This window comes from Micropterus salmoides, unplaced genomic scaffold (assembly GCF_014851395.1).
Source record: "Micropterus salmoides isolate LMB-PRFRI ecotype aquatic unplaced genomic scaffold, ASM1485139v1 Ms_hic_scaffold_21, whole genome shotgun sequence".
In the NCBI taxonomy this organism is placed as follows: Eukaryota; Metazoa; Chordata; class Actinopteri; order Centrarchiformes; family Centrarchidae; genus Micropterus; species Micropterus salmoides.
The window spans coordinates 12,660,655-12,677,428 of NW_024041262.1; the positions used below are offsets into that span (position 1 = coordinate 12,660,655).

A 16,774-nucleotide genomic window follows, 5' to 3' on the forward strand; every position below is an offset into this window, starting at 1 on the left:
CTCACATACATATACAGGCTTTTGAAATGTATGAATCATGTATGAAGATGTGCTTGCCAAACAGTGTCTGCTTACCATCATCACGCTTCATTTCTGTTTTGATGACTAAGCAGCCTATTATAAGAAATGTGTTAGTTACAGTATTATGGCTCATGGCTGTTATGGCTGTTTAGGTTGGGTTGAACATACAATCTAGGTCAGGGGTTTTCAAAGTGAGAGGCGGGTCTCCCCAGGGAGGCTCAGTGAGAAGAAGTGAAACAATATTCATTAGTGATCAAAAGGAGATCACATATAATATCCTACATGTGTGATGTTGAGAGTTCAGAGATAGAGTAGTTGTGGGGAACTGTTTTGCCCACTTTATCAGAGACTTTTTTAATGTGTTTGGTCAAAGTTATGTCAAACATCAATATTAGGCAATCTTGGCTCAATTGTTGAGTGTCTATAGGATCAAATAACATAATCCTGATCCCACAGGCATCCAGGAAGTGGAGTGAAACTAAGCAATTCAACTAAGGGGGCACCAAGCTTTGTCTGTAGTGAGGCTCACCACAGTCTCACACTTTGAAAACCTCTTATCTAGATTGAACACCCACATTGTCTGATGCATGTCATGCGTCTCCAACACAAGAGGGGGCAGTAGAGATGCATAGAGAATAAAACACAAAGCGAGCTAACGCTAGCAGGTGTGTGCAAACAACAAGATAAAGCCAGATAACTTACAATACTGGCAGCGTGGAGTAGATTTACCCTCACAGAGCAAGTGAGTAACGAAAAACAAAGGTGCCATTAACCTGTAGTATAGTAATTCAACTTTATCCACAGTCAGGCCTGGCTAACTAACATGGCATACATGTCTGTTAACTAATGTTTAGTTAATGCCAACTTAGCCAAACATTCCGCATTGCAACGGAGGCTAGAGGGCAACTTTGTAAAGGTAACTTAGCGTTAGTAGCTACTTCTTGTGCTTTCAACAAACGAGCTAAAGTCGGAGCTTCTGATGTTAACGTCAGCGTTTGTTGTCTGCTTTTGAACTAACGTTAAGGTTATCAAGCTAACAACCTATGCTAACGTTAGCGTAAGGGTCTAAACACCTGGCTAGAAACGTTAACGTACATCCTACTTGAACTCCGTTTACATATTTACACATGACGGCAGTGTGACTGGTGTTTTGCTGAAGCCCTTAAATATTGGTTGCAACAAAGAAGTGCAGAACTCTTGGTAAGGGACTTCGGAGGGCGAGTAGACAAAGCCAAGTTAGCTGGCTGAGAAAGGAAAGGTGTGTATTTTTCATCCGGGATGTTTTCTGTTACAAAACGGGATATCTATCTCTCTGAAGTTAAGTAATCGCTTTATTTAAACTGCTGTTGGTTCGCTCTAATATTATTTTTCTTTCTTTTTAGAAATGCAGTCTGTAATAAAACAAAACTTCCATTCGGAGACCGAGGGAGACATCAACAAACTCGTCAACCTCAAGCTCAATACATCCTACACCTACCTTGCTCTGGTATGACTTCTATTACAGTAACATTAACCCACAGCTGTATATTTTTTTTTATTTTTTTGCATTCATATAAAACAATAGATAGCGGTCTGTTTGCTAAGAATCTTCTTTCTTATCCCCTAAATTACTGGGTTTCTTTCGTCTCTATAGGGGATGTATTTTGACAGGGATGATGTTGTCTTGCCGAAGTTCTCCAGCTTTTTCCTGGAGCTCTCGGTGAAAGAGAGGGAACAGGCTGAGAAGCTGCTGGAATATCAGAACATGAGAGGAGGGCGAATTCTGCTTCAGACCATTGCCGTAAGTCCAGTTCTTTTGGTTGGGGGCATTAGTAAGATTGGTATATTTCTTGGTGCATATGTTTATCCAAGTATCAACTTTCTGTTGTAGAAACCAAGCAGAGAAGATTGGAGAGGTGGTCTGGATGCAATGTCATTTTCCCTGGACTGCCAGAAGTCCGTAAACACATGTATCCTTGATGTGCACCGCAGAGCTGGCACCCACAACGACCCTCACGTAAGTCTGGCATTGTTGGATTCAACTACATTTGAAATCAGTGTCTTACATCTTAATGTTACTTCTTTTGCAGCTGTGTGACTTCCTCGAGCAGCATTTCCTTACCGACAGCCACGACACCATCAAGAAGCTGGGCGATTACATTGGCAGTCTGACCCGCATCACCGCGTCTGAGACACACGGTGCTATGGGAGAATACCTCTTTGATAAACACACTCTGTAAAGGTCACAGCAGTACAGACACAAGCTCCACATTTCAAAAGACAAATGTTCCCTCAGAATACGTTCATCTTCTCCGTTAAGAAAATTATTCAATGCCTTCACAGTTTACGAGAAACTTCATTCTTGTAAGTTTAAAGCAAAATAACAGAAAATACCTCAATTTTACTTGAAAGCCACAGTGGAAAAAAATAATGTTCTCACTAATATGGTGCTAAAAACAAACATTTTCTAAGCTATTAAAATGGTCACTTGTTCAAACCGACTCCTTTGTATCATATTATGCATTCCAGCATGTCAGAGGTTTTAACCTTCATAAATATTGTTTAATGCATACCATTGAGTCAAACTACTTTATTTGAAGAGTTTAGAATATCACTGAAACATTGAATAAAGGCAGATTAAGACAAAATTGGTTTTGTCTTTTATTTTTATTTTTCTCCAACCAGTTTCAACAGTTAAACTCTATGTCCAGTTGTCCAGACAGATTAGTCATTTCATGTGTCATGAAGTCTAAACATACTGTCTGTAGTTTCCCTAATGTCATGTCTGCACGTAGAGAACACTGTAAAAGATATCAGTGGGACTTTGCTTACTCACTGTTGGGTGGGAGCTTAATGTTAAACGTTAAAGACAGCTTGTGGTTAAAAATGCCCATGCTGCTGCTTAGTAAATGGCATGTTTCAGCAAAGATAAGATTCGCTTGCACTAGTATGTCAAGGAGCGCACCACAACCAGGTGTATGTCTTAATTTACTGTTAGTGTGTCAGCTGGAGTTTAGGGCGGCAACACACCCAAAATACATGAAACAAATATTGTATTGTGAGAAAACATTGGATAAATTCTTGATTTTTCAACAGTGTTTACTAAACATAAGGGTATAATTTAAATGGTCTCTAGTAATATTGTGTATACTTAAAATCTGGAGGAGTGCCGTTATAGGGGAGAAAGGCCCTGTTAATTAGCTGATGTCACTGAAAAGCCATTTTGTTTCCCTCTGCAGTTTAGTAGGTTTACTATTAGAGGAGGCTGTTGCATGTTGGCTTGGAGCCACTGTGATTTCCAGATGTAGCCGTGCAAACACGTGGCACCATGCCTGGGGATTACTGTTCACAGCGCTCTAAATACGGATCTGTGTTTTCTACAGTAAAATGGTAAGCCAAGGGATGGGGTGGATAGAATATCCACACTCAGTGAAAGTTGTTGGTAGTTTGACGAATGACTGCGAGGGCAGCTATGCTGAGGGGATTAGTGAACCACTACAATCTCTTCAGTCTAATGGATAAACACAAACACCACTGCCATTTCTCATCGGTCTAATGAAGGGTCAGTTTTCCTACTCAAAAATAGAATCCTTAAATTGTTGAACATGTGTGAATGCTGTAACAATGGAGTAGATATATAATAAAAGGTAACCGTTGCTCTTCAGGCAGAGACCTAAAGCAACAGATGTGTTGTCAGCATTCTAATATTGGGAGGAGGGGTAAAGGGGGATTAAATCAAAACACTGCTCTAGAGATTTGCCAGCGCTTTAGCTTTGATGGAAAGGGTTGCAGGGAGCCTGCTAGACAGAGTCTGCAGCATACAGAAGAAATGATGGGCATGTGAGGGCTGCAACAGGCCAAAGGGGAAGCAGCAACAAATACACTTTGAACCAGAAGTTGCTCCAAAGCTCATTCGGTATAGAGGGAATTAAAGGAGCTTATCACAAGGTAAGGTAAATATGCATAAGATTTCAAACATTTCTGTTATGATTAAGTGCAACAGCACAACACTGCAAGAGATACAAAACCAGTGGGAAAAAGCTAGACTATTTGAATTGAGGTTTTTTTAATGATGATATAACATTTGGTTTTTGACATATCCACTTTAAAGGACTGGTTAATCTATTGGCTGGTTATTTTGATTTGAATGATTTGCCTATGCTTACCTATGATTCTGAACAGAATCACCAACCTCTACTAAATGGCTGAGAGTTTCCTATAAATGTCAATAGACACAGATAATGTTTTAATGTCATTCATCTTTCTCTAGCAGCTGCAATTAGACAAATGTGACAATTGCCTCTGAGAAAGTTCTGTGATTCCAACAAAAAAATATTTTAAATAGTCCAGAATAAATGTTTTATGAAATACAAATAAAAGATCTGTGTTTTCCTTCAATCTTGGCCATAGTCCAGCATGTAACCTTCGAAATACCTTAATAAACAGTCATTATTCTAGAAAACTCTCCAATGGATTTTTTATTTAGGCTTTGAGGATCTGGGATTTTGGATTAATATTGTAGCGCCACAGTTTAATCTAGTTACATGCAGAGTCAGTGACGAGAGAAAAATGGGGATGGGAAAAACGGGGGAGTGAAAGCGGAGGGTTGTGGGGTGGGGGAGAAGACAGAGAAAATGAGAGTAACAGAGGGATTAGGGTCAGCCATGTTAAGCATCTGGCTTAGAGATGTCCCATGCTCTTGCATGAACACAGGGATTACACAGCGTACATACGAAGTTGTGTCATCTCTCACTGTAGGGGCCAGCATGACAGAGAACATAACAAACCAACACCACATGAATAACTTCACTGTTTTGACAGCTGACATGAGGTTGGCCAGTGTCGGGGTCCGGGCCCGGAGGGCTGCAGAGCCGTCTGAACCAGAGCCAGAGGAAGCAACAGAGCCCGTTCACCATGAGCACTCCCATACGGAACATCATGAGCACTCGCATACAGAACACCATGAGCACTCCCACACAGAACATCACCCTGGCCATGACTACAACCACATGAAGGAGAAGTTCATGAATGAACTTGGTCATCTGCCAAGTAAGCCACCTTTAGAATCTGCGTGAACATGGTCAACAGAAATTAATAACTTAATTTATGAAATAACCTGTGTATATTTGGTTATTATTTGAAAGACGTGATCCACACCTGTCCAGATTTGACATTATGATACATACGTATTACATATTTATATTTCCCAGTTTAGTCCAGCTTTTTAATGAATATAGTCTTTCTTGAAGATTCTAGATATTCGCGATTATGAGGTGGAAAAGAGTGTGTTTGACATATTTGTCATGGTACAAAGAATGATTTTATAGGAATATAAGCTTGTTTTCTGGGTCATCACACCAAGTATTTTTGATGTTCATACCCATGAAAATATAAGTGCATGAGAATTGTTTTCTCTTCAGTTAACAACTACTCTTGAGGTGGAGGTGCTTTGAGTAAGGCACTTAATGATAAACTGCAATGCTGGGGACTGTGTTTGTGCAGGGGCCCTCCCAGCTGGGAGTGTGTTATGATCAGATTGTAATGAAGGGTGTTGCTGATGACACACATGCCTGCCCCAGATAAACAAGTGCTTAAAACTTTTTTAAAGAGAACACAGAAATGCTCAAAAGAACACTTCAATCCACTGTCGTAAGAAGCACTGTATTTTATTTCCATATTATCCTATTTTATTTCAAAGTTGTCAAGCATTACGCCCTTGGTTCTGTTTCCAACCTTTGGATAAGCAGTTTATGTTCAATATTGTTGGAATTGATTTCCATTATAAGAGTAAACTGATTTATGAAGGTTGATTTCTTTTTTGGGATGTAATCTCAAGATGTGACTAATTGAAGGCCTCTTGAAAATCCTGAGATCAACAAGTTTTTACTATGTACTATGTTACTTTTGTGAATGTTAAGGACACCAGGGGATCAGACACCCACTTCTTTCTGGCATAACCTTCTGCATACAATGAATACTGATGAGTAAATTCACCTGTTTTATTTTGCAGTTCCCATGTGGGCAGTTGGAGCCATTGTCGTGGTGGTCCTGGTTTTGGTGGCGTGTTGCATCTTCTGTCTTTTCAAAAAATGCTTTGGGAAAAAGAAAAAGCCAAAGAAAGTGAGGGAGAGGAAGACAGGTCGCCGCCGAAAGGAAAAGGAAGGTGAAGGAGAGGCTGGAGAGAAGGTATGTGATTTCCAGTAACCCATTATTGTGCAGTCTTACCTGATTTAGATCTTCATGGTGAATATCTAGTGCACTGATGTTTTTTTGATCTTGTAGGAGGGTGAGGTGAAGAAGGAAGGGGAGCAACAGGAGAAAGAACAGGAAAATGTGGGTAAGCTGGAGTTCTCGTTGGACTACAACTTCACTGATACCCAGGTAGGTGCTGTGTGGAAACAAAACTATTATCAGGTTCATCAAAGACATTCATATTAATGATAAGAATAAAGGGACTCGACAAATATCACAAAGAGATGTATTTTCTTGTCATGACAGCTTAAACCTTTTGCATTCAATGGTCATTCTGACACCTGTTCTCTTCCCTCTGAAGCTTATAGTGGGTATCATTCAGGCTCAGGACCTTGCTGCTATGGACATGGGGGGAACCTCAGACCCCTATGTCAAAGTCTTTTTGTTGCCAGACAAAAAGAAGAAGTACGAGACCAAAGTTCAGCGCAAGAATTTATGCCCTGTTTTCAACGAGACTTTCATCTTCAAGGTACCCTGCATCTGACATTGAGTCTTTGTCGACTTGTCTGTGTTTTGTTTGTTCTTTCTCTTGTCTTTATGTCTCTGTCGCAGCTTGTGTTGGTGTTCCAGGTTGTTGATGGCATATCACTTTTTCCCTCTCATGAGGCAGAAGTTTGGCCTATGTCTCTGCTTCCCCTCGTCTTTAGTCTTTCATTCCCTGAATGCCGTCTGTCAAGGTATCCCTCCCCAAAAAATAACAACGCAGTTTGCTTTTAATTGTCTCCTGTCGCTATATGTTCTTTGTTATTGTCTGGATTTGTACATTTGTAAATGTAAATATAAATACAATTGTCTACCATCTACCTTCACCTATTCTACATCCCAATGCTGTCATACCTTCTTTTTCTAGATCCCATACGCAGAGTTGGGAGGAAAGACTTTGGTGCTGCAAGTTTATGACTTTGATCGTTTCTCCAAGCATGATATGATTGGTGAGATAAAGATTCCTATGAACAGTGTTGACTTGGGCCAGCCACTGCAACAATGGAAAGACTTGGAGAGTGGTGAGAAGGAAGAGGTATATTGTGTTTTCATTAAACCATGTGTCTATTCTTCATTTTAAATTAATTGATGGCATGATGGTAATCCACAATATTTTTCTTTCAGCAAGAAAAACTGGGCGATATTTGCATTTCTTTACGGTATGTACCCACTGCTGGAAAACTGACAGTGAACATCATGGAGGCAAAGAATCTAAAGAAAATGGATGTTGGTGGCTTATCAGGTAATTAAGCCTCCTGCAACTTATTATCATTCTGTCAGATATTTGCTTAATGCATTGTAAAAATTGGCTACTTCAAAAAATTTTAGTCTGATGAGGAAGTAAAATAAAGCCACAAAACACAACTATATCCCCCTCTTTTGCTCTTCCATTAGATCCGTATGTGAAGATCGTTCTGCAGCAAAATGGGAAACGGATTAAGAAGAAAAAGACGACAGTCAAAAAAAACACGCTCAATCCTTACTTTAATGAGAGTTTCAGCTTCGAAGTCCCGTTTGAACAGATACAGGTAGGCTGTGTCTTCATATCAATTATCAATTTGAAATGCTACTGACACTAAAAGTTGATGTGGAAAATTCTTATTTTTTTCTTTCAGAAAGTGCAGGTCGTCATCACAGTGTTTGACTACGATAAACTTGGGAGCAATGACCCCATTGGAAAGACCTTCATGGGTTATGGAGCTACAGGAGTTGGCCTGCGCCACTGGTCAGATATGCTTGCCAATCCCAGGCGTCCAGTAGCCCAGTGGCACACTCTGCTGCCAGAAGAAGAAGTCGACGCGGCACTCAAAGCTAAACCTCGTTAGTGTCGCACCTGGATTAAGTTTAAAATCACTGCTGATAAGTTATTTCACCTTTTGTTAATCCTGATGTTTTCTCAATTTGTTTTCCATTTATTTTATTTTAAGAAATTGTATGTGTACTTGTGTGTGTTTGAGAGAGATGTACAGACAATTTTTGAAATTTGGTTTTCATGAAAACGTCAGCTTCCCCTATTATTTACTTTGTGCTGTAAATCAATGACTGTATTTGTATACTTGGAAAACACGTATCTGTAAATGTTCATCTTTTGTGTGTGCTTGCGCATGGGCCAAGTAAAATGTGGAGATTTACTCTGGGCTTTTCTGCTCATTTTGAAGTGCTGTGGTGTCCTGAAACATGCTTGTTGTAACGCTCTGGATCTTTTTAAATGAAAATAAACCTACACAGTGGACAGTTTCACATCAATGCTTGGCTTACTCTTTCACCTTTAAGTTGATTTAATTCAATGGGTTATTATTAGTTGATGTTCTTACTGTTTAATTGTGAGAAGCAATTAAATAAAAGCTGTAGGAGTTGTGTATCCTAGAATGTAAAATTGGTAACTATAGCTATATAGCTATATATATCTATAGTATAGTAGCTATATATATTCATGCTTTCTGGAAATGCCCAAAGATTGTGGAATTTTGGAAGAATGTTAAAAGAAAAATTAAAGGTATTCGCTCTTGAAAGTCAACATTAAGCCGAGGCATTTGTATTTTAGGATTAGATGACACAACAAAGCAGGCTGCCAGGTATGAGGATATATTGAGAATTTGCTGGTACGTAATCGGTTTTAATGTCTGTTGGTGACTAAATATAACATAGCCTATTGTATGTGTGCTAAGCTGCTTCACTTGAGTGAGTGTTTTTGTTGTGGTCTGTTTAGGCTGAATTTTTGTTGTTGTTGTTGTTGTTGTTATGCTTGTTTCTGATGTTTGGGTGTATTATGATCATAATCAAATTGGAATAAGAATGGTATATAGGAGCACTTTGAGTTGTAAAACTGTAACTTAATTATGCAATATAAATTAATAAAAATGGAGAAATGATCCTAGAATGTTATGAGAGATAGATGAACGGATATCCAACAATGTTTCTCTATAATAATCGATTGTTTTAATTTACGGTCACCGGTAGTTGGCGCCTGTGCTCCCCATTTAGAAACCGTTTCCTAGTAACAGAACCCAAACTTTCTGTTCAGACGGTAAACTTAGCTTTGAATTTTCCTCAGTCATAATTCAGCCTGTGAGGTGAGTTTTCCCATGACTTTTGTTTCATTTGGTATCTGGTATCGTACGACAGGTTTTATCACCACATTCAAGTTATATACGGGGTTTGTGCCTCTGGATAACAGATTCATTGATAAGCTAATTTTTGATGTTCTGTCGACCAAATACCCTTTCGCTAGTTAACGTTCGTGCTAAGCTGAACCATAGACTGTGCCAACAGACACTCATACTGGTTGAGTCTCGTTAACGCTGTTTTAAGAAATTTTATGTATAGATTCGTGTGCAGACTGACAGGGTCTAAGAATATGATCATTGTGTCCATAGTTGATGTTTCTAAGACTGACACAAGGTATACATCTTGCTTTTGGAAACACTGGACCCGAAGCCTGTATATGTTCTATAAATGATGCTTCATCCGCATCATTCTTAATTGTTTTGTATTGTTTTTACATATGTAGTGTGCTGTCTCTATGGACCTTTGTGTCTTGAATAAAATCATATCTAGGCCTATATCTTAGTGTGAACCATTACAGTCAGGTGTGTGCACAGCTTCGTTTGTCTTTCTTTAGGCCACAGTACAGGATGAGTGCTGGACGAGCATCTGAGGGCGCGGGCTGCATCACTTGGTGGGGCTTCAGTCCTGCGCGCGACCTGCTGAGAACTGGTGAGAGGGGCACGAGGATGCGTGGTCCTCCTACACACGCGCATCACAGAGCAGTCATGGTTTGATGGAAAGTAACCGAGTACATTTTGTTTAGGGATGTACTTCACTAGAGTATTTCCATTTAATTAGTCTACTTCACTAGAGAATTAACGTAACTAACGTAAGTACATTTTAATTTTGTAGTGTATTTTACATTTTGAATGCAGGACTTTTACCTGTAATTGAGTATTTTATAAGGTATTGGTACTGTTTTTTTGTTATACTGGTAGACTGGTAGATTACAATAACAGAAGCGGAAAAACAGCATGAGTTTTAAAGAATTTAGCTATGCACACAAAACCAGTCAAATCACTTGTGAACACTTAAACACACTGCAGACAGTATGATAGATAAACAACTGCAGTAACTGGTAATACATTACTTAAGTGTTGTGTATGTTGGACAGAGAGGACCCAAAAGCAACGCTCAGGTGAAGTTGGTTTTATTGAGGGAAAAAGGGGTTGAGGAAGTGGAGGCGAGGGAGAGGTGGATGCAAATAGAGGAGCAGAGGAGACACAGACAGGCAGGCCAAAACACAAGGGAAAAACAGAATCACAAGAAAAAAGGAGAAATACACTCACCGTCAGCTGGGCTGCCACCACAACACTTAAGCATAGTTTTTGATACTTAATATACCTTACTTATTTCAGTGCTTTTCTTTTAATGCTCCACATTATATCCAAAAAAAGGAGCTTATTTTTCATTTCAGAAAGCCAAACCCTTGCAAAGATAAATTAGCAAAATCATGATTTAAATATAATTAAAATATCTGACTAAAGAATAAGTAAACAAGACAGATTTCACCACACTTTCAATGCCAACTTTTAAAACCCGGTGCAACAGAAACATTTCTGTTGGTGCTAAACAGTACTGAGGTTTGGTACCAAGCCCTGGAAGTATGGTGTGTTGGAACTACTATATGCTTTCTCTTTCCTCCCCCAGGCCCTGTGAGACTTGAAGGGGAAGTGAATGTTTTACTGGTTGGCACTGGAGATCCACGACATATTTTGAAGACCATTGCTGGTGTGCAGAATGAAGAAAGCCTTCACGTGAGCCTCAGTGTCTTAATCTGTCATGTGACGCCTGAGAACAAAATTAGTTTGCTCTACTGTGAGCTGCAAACGTCTTCTCTCTGCTCTACTGCAGGTGTGGGTGATAGAAAACAGCATGGAGGAGGTAGCCAGACAGCTGCTGCTCCTCTACCTGGCACTGATGCCCCAGGAAAGCATGGGAAATAATGGTGGGTGGGAGTTTGTGAAATGATTCACTTCATAATTGTTTGGTAAAAATGTTAATGATGTCCTTTAACATTTTCAGAGAAGACAGAGGTTTTCCTGGAGGTATTTGGGAACAGTGAGATCCGCAGTCAGACTGAAGAGACACTGAGACATGCAGCATCACAGCTCTCTGTGTCTGTTACTGAAACACTGGAGACGCCCACACACTCCTGTCTGAACACAACTTTTCTCAAGGTGCAGTGTTTGGCAAACAAGCGTGTCCTATGTGTTTCTTCAAGACATTAAGATTGATCTTTTTCTGAAATCAGACACTGACACCTGCTCAGTCAAACCCATGTAAAACAAGACTACATAATGGGCAAAATGTGGCTATGTAAGTGCTCCATGAATTAGTCCACTAATTTCACACTGAATATTTCTACAGTTCAAGGAGCGAGACGAACTGGCCAGGATATTCAAATTGTGGATCCAGCCTCAGTCTTCAGCATCTTCATCTGAATGTCCTGCTCCTATCATAATGTCCAAAGCCTGGGATTATCGGGTCAGGCAGCACCTTGGGACACGCTACAACGCCAAGAGGGGCTGCTTTGACTGGGACCTTTCAATGAAACTGCATGAGAAAGGGGTATTTGCATATAATTCCTTTATTTGTCGAAATATGCCCATATTTAGAAGGATGTAAATTTGGAGGCTCACATGTTGCACTGAAGGACTGAGACTGACTCTGCTGTGTCTGCAGTGTGGCGTCATCAGCAAACAACAATATGTGCGATGGAGGGAACGGGGTTTGGCTTTCGAAATGAGGGAGGGCGTCTACCAAATAACAAATCCAAGTTTGCTCTCTTCAAGAGTGTTCAGTCAGGTAAGCGTTTGTCTATTTTTACGTTTCTACACAATGCAGCAAGTAAGATGGTGTGAAGGAGCTTAAGTTTGTGTGTGTCCATACAGAAAGGGGACAAAGTAGCTCTCAGGGGCTACTGGGGAGACATTGTTTCCAGTCCCTACCTCTCCTTTGGCATTGAAACTGATGACAAGAGCCTGCTGAAGACACAGAATGGGCAGCACGTCAAGGTCAAACATACAGTAGTAATGGCACGGATGTTAGATTATAGATAGATATAATATGTCTTCTTTTTTATCCTACAGCTGAGGTACATATAACATATTAATGTCTGCTTTTTGTCCTCTCATCCTTTACTCACACCCACAGACAGCCCAGGATGTCTCCTTTGCAAATGTACAGGCATTGTTCTGGTCCCTGTCCAGTAGACGGGGCTGCACCACTACTTCTCAGTCAGACACAGAGGCAGAGGAGCCGTCCCCACAGACAGACCGGAAATCTGTCACCATTAATGGTAAGTGGCTATTACCACTGTGAAGGAATTTAGGGGTTCTATGACGCAGGTTTCCCCAGGTCATGATAGGGTCAATTACTGAGCTAAAGTAAGCCAAAGGTGACAGCCAGGGACTCTCCAAAACGGTAGGTCAGACACTCCCCTCCGCCTGCTTGGTCGCATGACTGACGCAGCTGCCTTGATAATGATGCATTGTTATCCATTTGTTAGGTAACCCAAGGTCGAGATTATCTTTATTTTGTTTCATTACATACAGACTGACTATCTAGAAAGTGTTGCACGTGGTTTAAATGGCACACAATGTGTCTTGATTTGGACCAATATCCAACAGACTGTTCACGCATGTATAGATAAGTGAACGATAACCTTATCTGGACACTTAGGGAATCTCTGTGGGTGTAGAGAGGATAAATATTCCCAGACAGGAAGTATCCTTCAGATTTGGTGTTGACATTCTCTGTGTTCACACGTTGTATGCTGGCACTGTGTCACCTTAGCTGCTTAACTCGCAGTGGAAAAGTGAAATACTGAATTTGATTTTGTGGATTTGTTGTTTCAGTGTGTTTTAATGTACATGTTTAAATACATTAAATAAGTGTACATGGAAAGCGGGTCTTTAAGCTTTTCAGGGTATGGTATCACTTCGCATCCTTTTGAAACCTGTTTTGATGCTTGGCACACAGAAAACAGCAACTGTGTGTGAAACCTGATGGTTTTATCACTGACCTTTTTCAAATCTTCTTCAGACTTGATGCATCTGAACGGGATCTCTGTGACCTTCCTGCCTATGGGCTCACTTCACAAACTGCCAGAAAAACAGAAATACTCCCACTTCTTCAACGCCATCTATTTCTCTGCCAGGTGAGAGTTTTTTTTTCTCTAATTACAATTCATATTTTCATAAATATAAATATAGTAACTTAATCTACAATAGGATCTTTTCACCATCCTGTCTCCTTGACTGCACACTACTGACATGAGTGCTGACCAGATTTAACTTCTCTGTTTTTGTTTCCGTCTTTGTCAATGCTACAAAGCTGCGTACACCAGTTGGGCCCGACGATAAGACAGATTGCAGCACCAGACGCTGTGCTCGTCGTGGAGTTGGCCAAGTGAGGGTTTTTATAGTAACAGTGCTTGTTACCATGGCGACAGTACAGTCACCAGGAGTACAGTGACTATGTTATGTAACTCGCGAGTGCAGAGTATTTTCTTTTGTATATTTGACGTTTGCTACATATTTAAGTTAATTGATAAACACTTAATACTGTCACAGCGGTCTTTGCATTTAAGTTGTATTTGTGTGTCATTGTATACATCAGGTACATTTTGGATCTGAGCAAAGAGCAAGAAGCTGGCTTTGCAAAGAAAGTGGTGAGCATCGCTCTCCAGGCTGAATTTGAGCCGTGGCATGATGGGAAGAGTGATGACGTCCATGCTGTGTTCATACCACAGAAGAAGTGAAGGTGGTTAATTTAAGCAGAGCTGTTTACTCTGCTCCGACTGTCAGCAGCCGTACCTTCAAAATATGCGACAGATTGATAGTCAAGGTGGTGTTGCTTCACAGCAAAGACATTTTACAAGATCTTATGCAGTCAGAATTTATTTTTCCTTAATAAGGGAGTTTACCAGTCAGCGAGTAGCAACTGTGAGTGTTTTGTTTGTATTGGCTGGGATTTATTTCATGTTTCAAATTTAATTTCCAATTTGAATGACAATGAATGATAGAAAATGTTCAGTTTATGTACACATGCATTTTAATAATTACAGATGCAATTGCAAGTAAATTTATTTCATTCATTTCACACCTAAATATTTAAATCCCAATTAGATAAAGTGATAAACACTGCAACAATCTTGTCCTGAAACTAGTGAACTGTCTTCTGGTCTGTCTGTCTTCTCTGTGCCTCCTGTGTCAGTTCACTTCCAGCGTCCTCCAACCTTCCCCTTACCATGGACCTTTTTGCTGCATTGAGACAAGAAAACGTAAAGTAGATTATGGACAGTCGTACTCCGCACCGAAATTACCAGCAAGTATGACTGAGTGGCAATTCAGTGGTTGTGTCATCATGGTAGATCGAGACGAGCAGACTCACAATTTCTGAGCATGTTGGATTCTGTTCAGGAGGACATTGATCTGAAGAAAAAATAAATAAGCGTCACGAATGAGCCATTTTTAAAATATCGGTTTTGTATATTCCCAGCTAAATGGCTCACCTCATACTTCTGCCTCCTCATCTTTTCAGTCAGGTCAAATTTCTCTGACTCCAGTTGGTATATGCATTCCCACATCTCCTTGGCTTTCTCTCTAAAACACAACAGCATTAACAACTTGAGATGAAGTAAAAAAAAAAAAGGTCACCAGCTACTTTTTCTGCAGCTGCTTCAAATACTATGTGTCAGACATACCCAGCTGGTTTAAAATGTAATGACCTTTACTTAGAATGAACCTAAATCTACTGGCAACAAAACTCAAAATGCATGTCTTTAATGGACCTGACCTCAGGGTTTCCTCTCTCAGGTTCTCAACAGCCAGTGGCTTGCGTCTCTCCGCCAGAGTCTTCTTCTTTATTTCCCTGGCTGTTTGCCTTTTGCCTCGCCTCTGCTCTACCTGCAGGAAACAAACACACTCATTTGACACACATGAAATCTGATTGTCATGCAGAGCCGTTCTTTCAGTGGGCACTACAAATGATATGCCCTGCACATACTCGCAGTACACAGTGACACACCTGCCTACAAATACATTATTCTGACCTTGGCCAGGAACCCTCCAAAGTGAGCACCCATGTTAGAGAGCACTTTCTTCTTCTTTGCCTCATCCTCTGCCCTCTTCTTGGCCTCTTCATCCTCTTTCCTCTGTCTCTCCTCCTGAGGAAGTCTTCAGTAGATTACTGCAGTTTCCGTTACTTATATTTACATAGTATCATATGCAGTAAGTATAATGTTAAAACCTAATTACCGCAATCCGTGTCTGTCTGTCCCGCTCTTTTTCAGCCCTCACACGCTGCTGCTCAGCTCTTTCTGCCCGGCGGCTTTCCTGTAACACAATAACCATGTCAACTCGAATTTCACACATGCCCCTTTAATCTTTATTATCATAAATATCCTGACAAATCTCGCTTTTAGACAAACAGAAAAACAACACGGGAAAGGCATTACAATCCTGTCTTTGAGTCCAATCAGCTCCTCTTCCTCTTTCTTCCTCTGCTCAAAATGGACATCAATCAGAGTCTGCAGCTCCAGAAGATCTTTCTCCATCCTTTTCCTATGGATATCCTAACAGGGACCAGCAGACACACTGATCAAGATTATTTAATGCTGTTTTAGGGGCTTGTAATTGTGTAATTGTTCAATTAATAACAATCTTGGAGGAGCATACATCAAAGTCAACCCTCTCCCCCTCAGGGATTTTAGGGGCAGCGAGCTGTGTGACCAGTGGCCTGTAAAATAATATGAAGGCATATTAACATATATGCTTTTTTGACTGCTCACATTATTTTTATTTACTACTTTTAGTGGTAAAATCAGTAAATAGTTTTTTATGTTAAGTATTCCCATGTAGCCTTACTTGTATTTGGGACGTTCTTCTTCAACATCACAGCCAGAGCAGAAATGAAAAAGCAAATCAGCTCAATTTTTATACACATATTTGAAAACACAACAAATCAAATTAATTCTGGTTTAACTTTAATAGGCAAAGACTGATGTTTTAATAAATCAGAAAACCCACAGTTCATGGCACCTGTTCATAATCCTAGAAAGATGAACAGAGTTTTTTATTGCCCTGGGGCAATTTAAGATTTTAAGTTCCCGGTTCATTTTGAATTTAAAATCCACAGCATAATCATGCAACTGAACATGGATTTGGATTCTGGAAAAACACAGCTGCAAAGCAAACAAAGTTCAGCATCGCAGTCTCACCTCCCTCTCCCTGCTCCTCATCTTCTTCTGCAGAAAGAAAGAGTAACAGAGCGATTGAGTTGAGGGAAAATATGAAACTGCAGCTTTATTAAATGAATGAATGCCCTTACCTTCGTGATGGCCTCTAAATAAAAAAATAATTAAAGATCACATCAGACATGCTATAAAACAGAAGCTTATGTATTATAAATGATAATAAATAATAATAATATAAAAGTTAACAGGTAGGACTGGACTGACTCACCCATGACCTTCTAAATCACACAT

At 40.1% G+C, this 16,774-nt stretch overlaps 4 protein-coding genes and 1 long non-coding RNA gene across 7 annotated transcripts; 3 read left to right on the forward strand and 2 right to left on the reverse strand.

The window, feature by feature from the left end:
- Positions 1 to 628: 628 nt before the first annotated feature.
- Positions 629 to 2,648, forward strand: zgc:56095 (uncharacterized protein LOC406286 homolog). 2 transcript variants are annotated; one of them, XM_038736619.1, is made up of 5 exons: positions 629 to 763; positions 1,404 to 1,507; positions 1,655 to 1,801; positions 1,892 to 2,017; positions 2,091 to 2,648. In XM_038736619.1, the coding sequence occupies exons 2-5, from the start codon at positions 1,406 to 1,408 to the stop codon at positions 2,238 to 2,240; spliced, it is 525 nt and encodes a 174-aa protein (XP_038592547.1). In that variant the 5' UTR covers positions 629 to 763; positions 1,404 to 1,405; the 3' UTR covers positions 2,241 to 2,648. The 2 variants fall into 2 exon arrangements, with proteins under 2 accessions (XP_038592547.1, XP_038592548.1); XM_038736620.1 differs by lacking the exon at positions 629 to 763 and adding an exon at positions 1,109 to 1,279.
- Positions 2,649 to 2,802: 154 nt separating this feature from the next.
- syt5b (synaptotagmin Vb) lies at positions 2,803 to 8,473 on the forward strand. Of its 2 annotated transcripts, XM_038736613.1 has the most exons (9): positions 2,803 to 3,948; positions 4,822 to 5,049; positions 6,011 to 6,186; positions 6,283 to 6,381; positions 6,554 to 6,721; positions 7,103 to 7,270; positions 7,360 to 7,477; positions 7,630 to 7,763; positions 7,851 to 8,060. In XM_038736613.1, the coding sequence occupies exons 2-9, from the start codon at positions 4,827 to 4,829 to the stop codon at positions 8,058 to 8,060; spliced, it is 1,296 nt and encodes a 431-aa protein (XP_038592541.1). In that variant the 5' UTR covers positions 2,803 to 3,948; positions 4,822 to 4,826. The 2 variants fall into 2 exon arrangements, with proteins under 2 accessions (XP_038592541.1, XP_038592540.1); XM_038736612.1 differs by lacking the exon at positions 2,803 to 3,948 and having other exon boundaries at positions 4,612 to 5,049; positions 7,851 to 8,473.
- LOC119916573 lies at positions 4,932 to 7,865 on the reverse strand. The gene is made up of 4 exons (XR_005447111.1): positions 7,719 to 7,865; positions 6,226 to 6,388; positions 5,995 to 6,092; positions 4,932 to 5,067 (listed from the first exon to the last, which is right to left on the reverse strand). It is a non-coding gene; the product is annotated as an uncharacterized LOC119916573 (long non-coding RNA).
- A 744-nt stretch (positions 8,474 to 9,217) lies between the features above and the next one.
- On the forward strand, positions 9,218 to 14,454 carry LOC119916566 (dynein assembly factor 3, axonemal-like). The gene is made up of 12 exons (XM_038736614.1): positions 9,218 to 9,308; positions 9,857 to 9,951; positions 10,933 to 11,039; positions 11,137 to 11,230; positions 11,308 to 11,462; positions 11,653 to 11,853; positions 11,968 to 12,090; positions 12,177 to 12,299; positions 12,439 to 12,583; positions 13,330 to 13,444; positions 13,621 to 13,695; positions 13,906 to 14,454. The coding sequence occupies exons 2-12, from the start codon at positions 9,870 to 9,872 to the stop codon at positions 14,045 to 14,047; spliced, it is 1,362 nt and encodes a 453-aa protein (XP_038592542.1). The 5' UTR covers positions 9,218 to 9,308; positions 9,857 to 9,869; the 3' UTR covers positions 14,048 to 14,454.
- Positions 14,455 to 14,531: 77 nt separating this feature from the next.
- LOC119916510 (troponin T, slow skeletal muscle-like) lies at positions 14,532 to 16,774 on the reverse strand. Its single transcript, XM_038736551.1, has 10 exons — positions 16,752 to 16,774; positions 16,508 to 16,584; positions 16,155 to 16,170; positions 15,966 to 16,026; positions 15,746 to 15,862; positions 15,546 to 15,623; positions 15,341 to 15,454; positions 15,085 to 15,194; positions 14,801 to 14,891; positions 14,532 to 14,549 (listed from the first exon to the last, which is right to left on the reverse strand). The coding sequence occupies exons 1-10, from the start codon at positions 16,772 to 16,774 to the stop codon at positions 14,532 to 14,534; spliced, it is 705 nt and encodes a 234-aa protein (XP_038592479.1).

What these genes read in the sequence shown, in the direction of transcription:
- zgc:56095 (XM_038736619.1), top strand. Translation starts at nt 1,406, where the DNA reads ATGCAGTCTGTAATAAAACAAAACTTCCATTCGGAGACCGAGGGAGAC. An exon ending in CCTACACCTACCTTGCTCTG is followed by an intron (nt 1,508 to 1,654) that starts GTATGACTTCTA and finishes TCGTCTCTATAG; the next exon opens with GGGATGTATTTTGACAGGGA. An exon ending in GCACCCACAACGACCCTCAC is followed by an intron (nt 2,018 to 2,090) that starts GTAAGTCTGGCA and finishes CTTCTTTTGCAG; the next exon opens with CTGTGTGACTTCCTCGAGCA.
- syt5b (XM_038736612.1), top strand. Translation starts at nt 4,635, where the DNA reads ATGAGAGTAACAGAGGGATTAGGGTCAGCCATGTTAAGCATCTGGCTT. An exon ending in ACGAGACTTTCATCTTCAAG is followed by an intron (nt 6,722 to 7,102) that starts GTACCCTGCATC and finishes TTCTTTTTCTAG; the next exon opens with ATCCCATACGCAGAGTTGGG. An exon ending in TCCCGTTTGAACAGATACAG is followed by an intron (nt 7,764 to 7,850) that starts GTAGGCTGTGTC and finishes TTTTTCTTTCAG; the next exon opens with AAAGTGCAGGTCGTCATCAC.
- LOC119916510 (XM_038736551.1), bottom strand. Translation starts at nt 16,774, where the DNA reads ATGTGTGATTTAGAAGGTCATGG. An exon ending in TGTGATTTAGAAGGTCATGG is followed by an intron (nt 16,585 to 16,751) that starts GTGAGTCAGTCC and finishes ATAAAGCTGCAG; the next exon opens with TTTCATATTTTCCCTCAACT. An exon ending in TTGGAGGGTTCCTGGCCAAG is followed by an intron (nt 15,195 to 15,340) that starts GTCAGAATAATG and finishes TGTTTCCTGCAG; the next exon opens with GTAGAGCAGAGGCGAGGCAA.
- LOC119916566 (XM_038736614.1), top strand. Translation starts at nt 9,870, where the DNA reads ATGAGTGCTGGACGAGCATCTGAGGGCGCGGGCTGCATCACTTGGTGG. An exon ending in TGAACACAACTTTTCTCAAG is followed by an intron (nt 11,463 to 11,652) that starts GTGCAGTGTTTG and finishes ATATTTCTACAG; the next exon opens with TTCAAGGAGCGAGACGAACT. An exon ending in GAAATCTGTCACCATTAATG is followed by an intron (nt 12,584 to 13,329) that starts GTAAGTGGCTAT and finishes AATCTTCTTCAG; the next exon opens with ACTTGATGCATCTGAACGGG.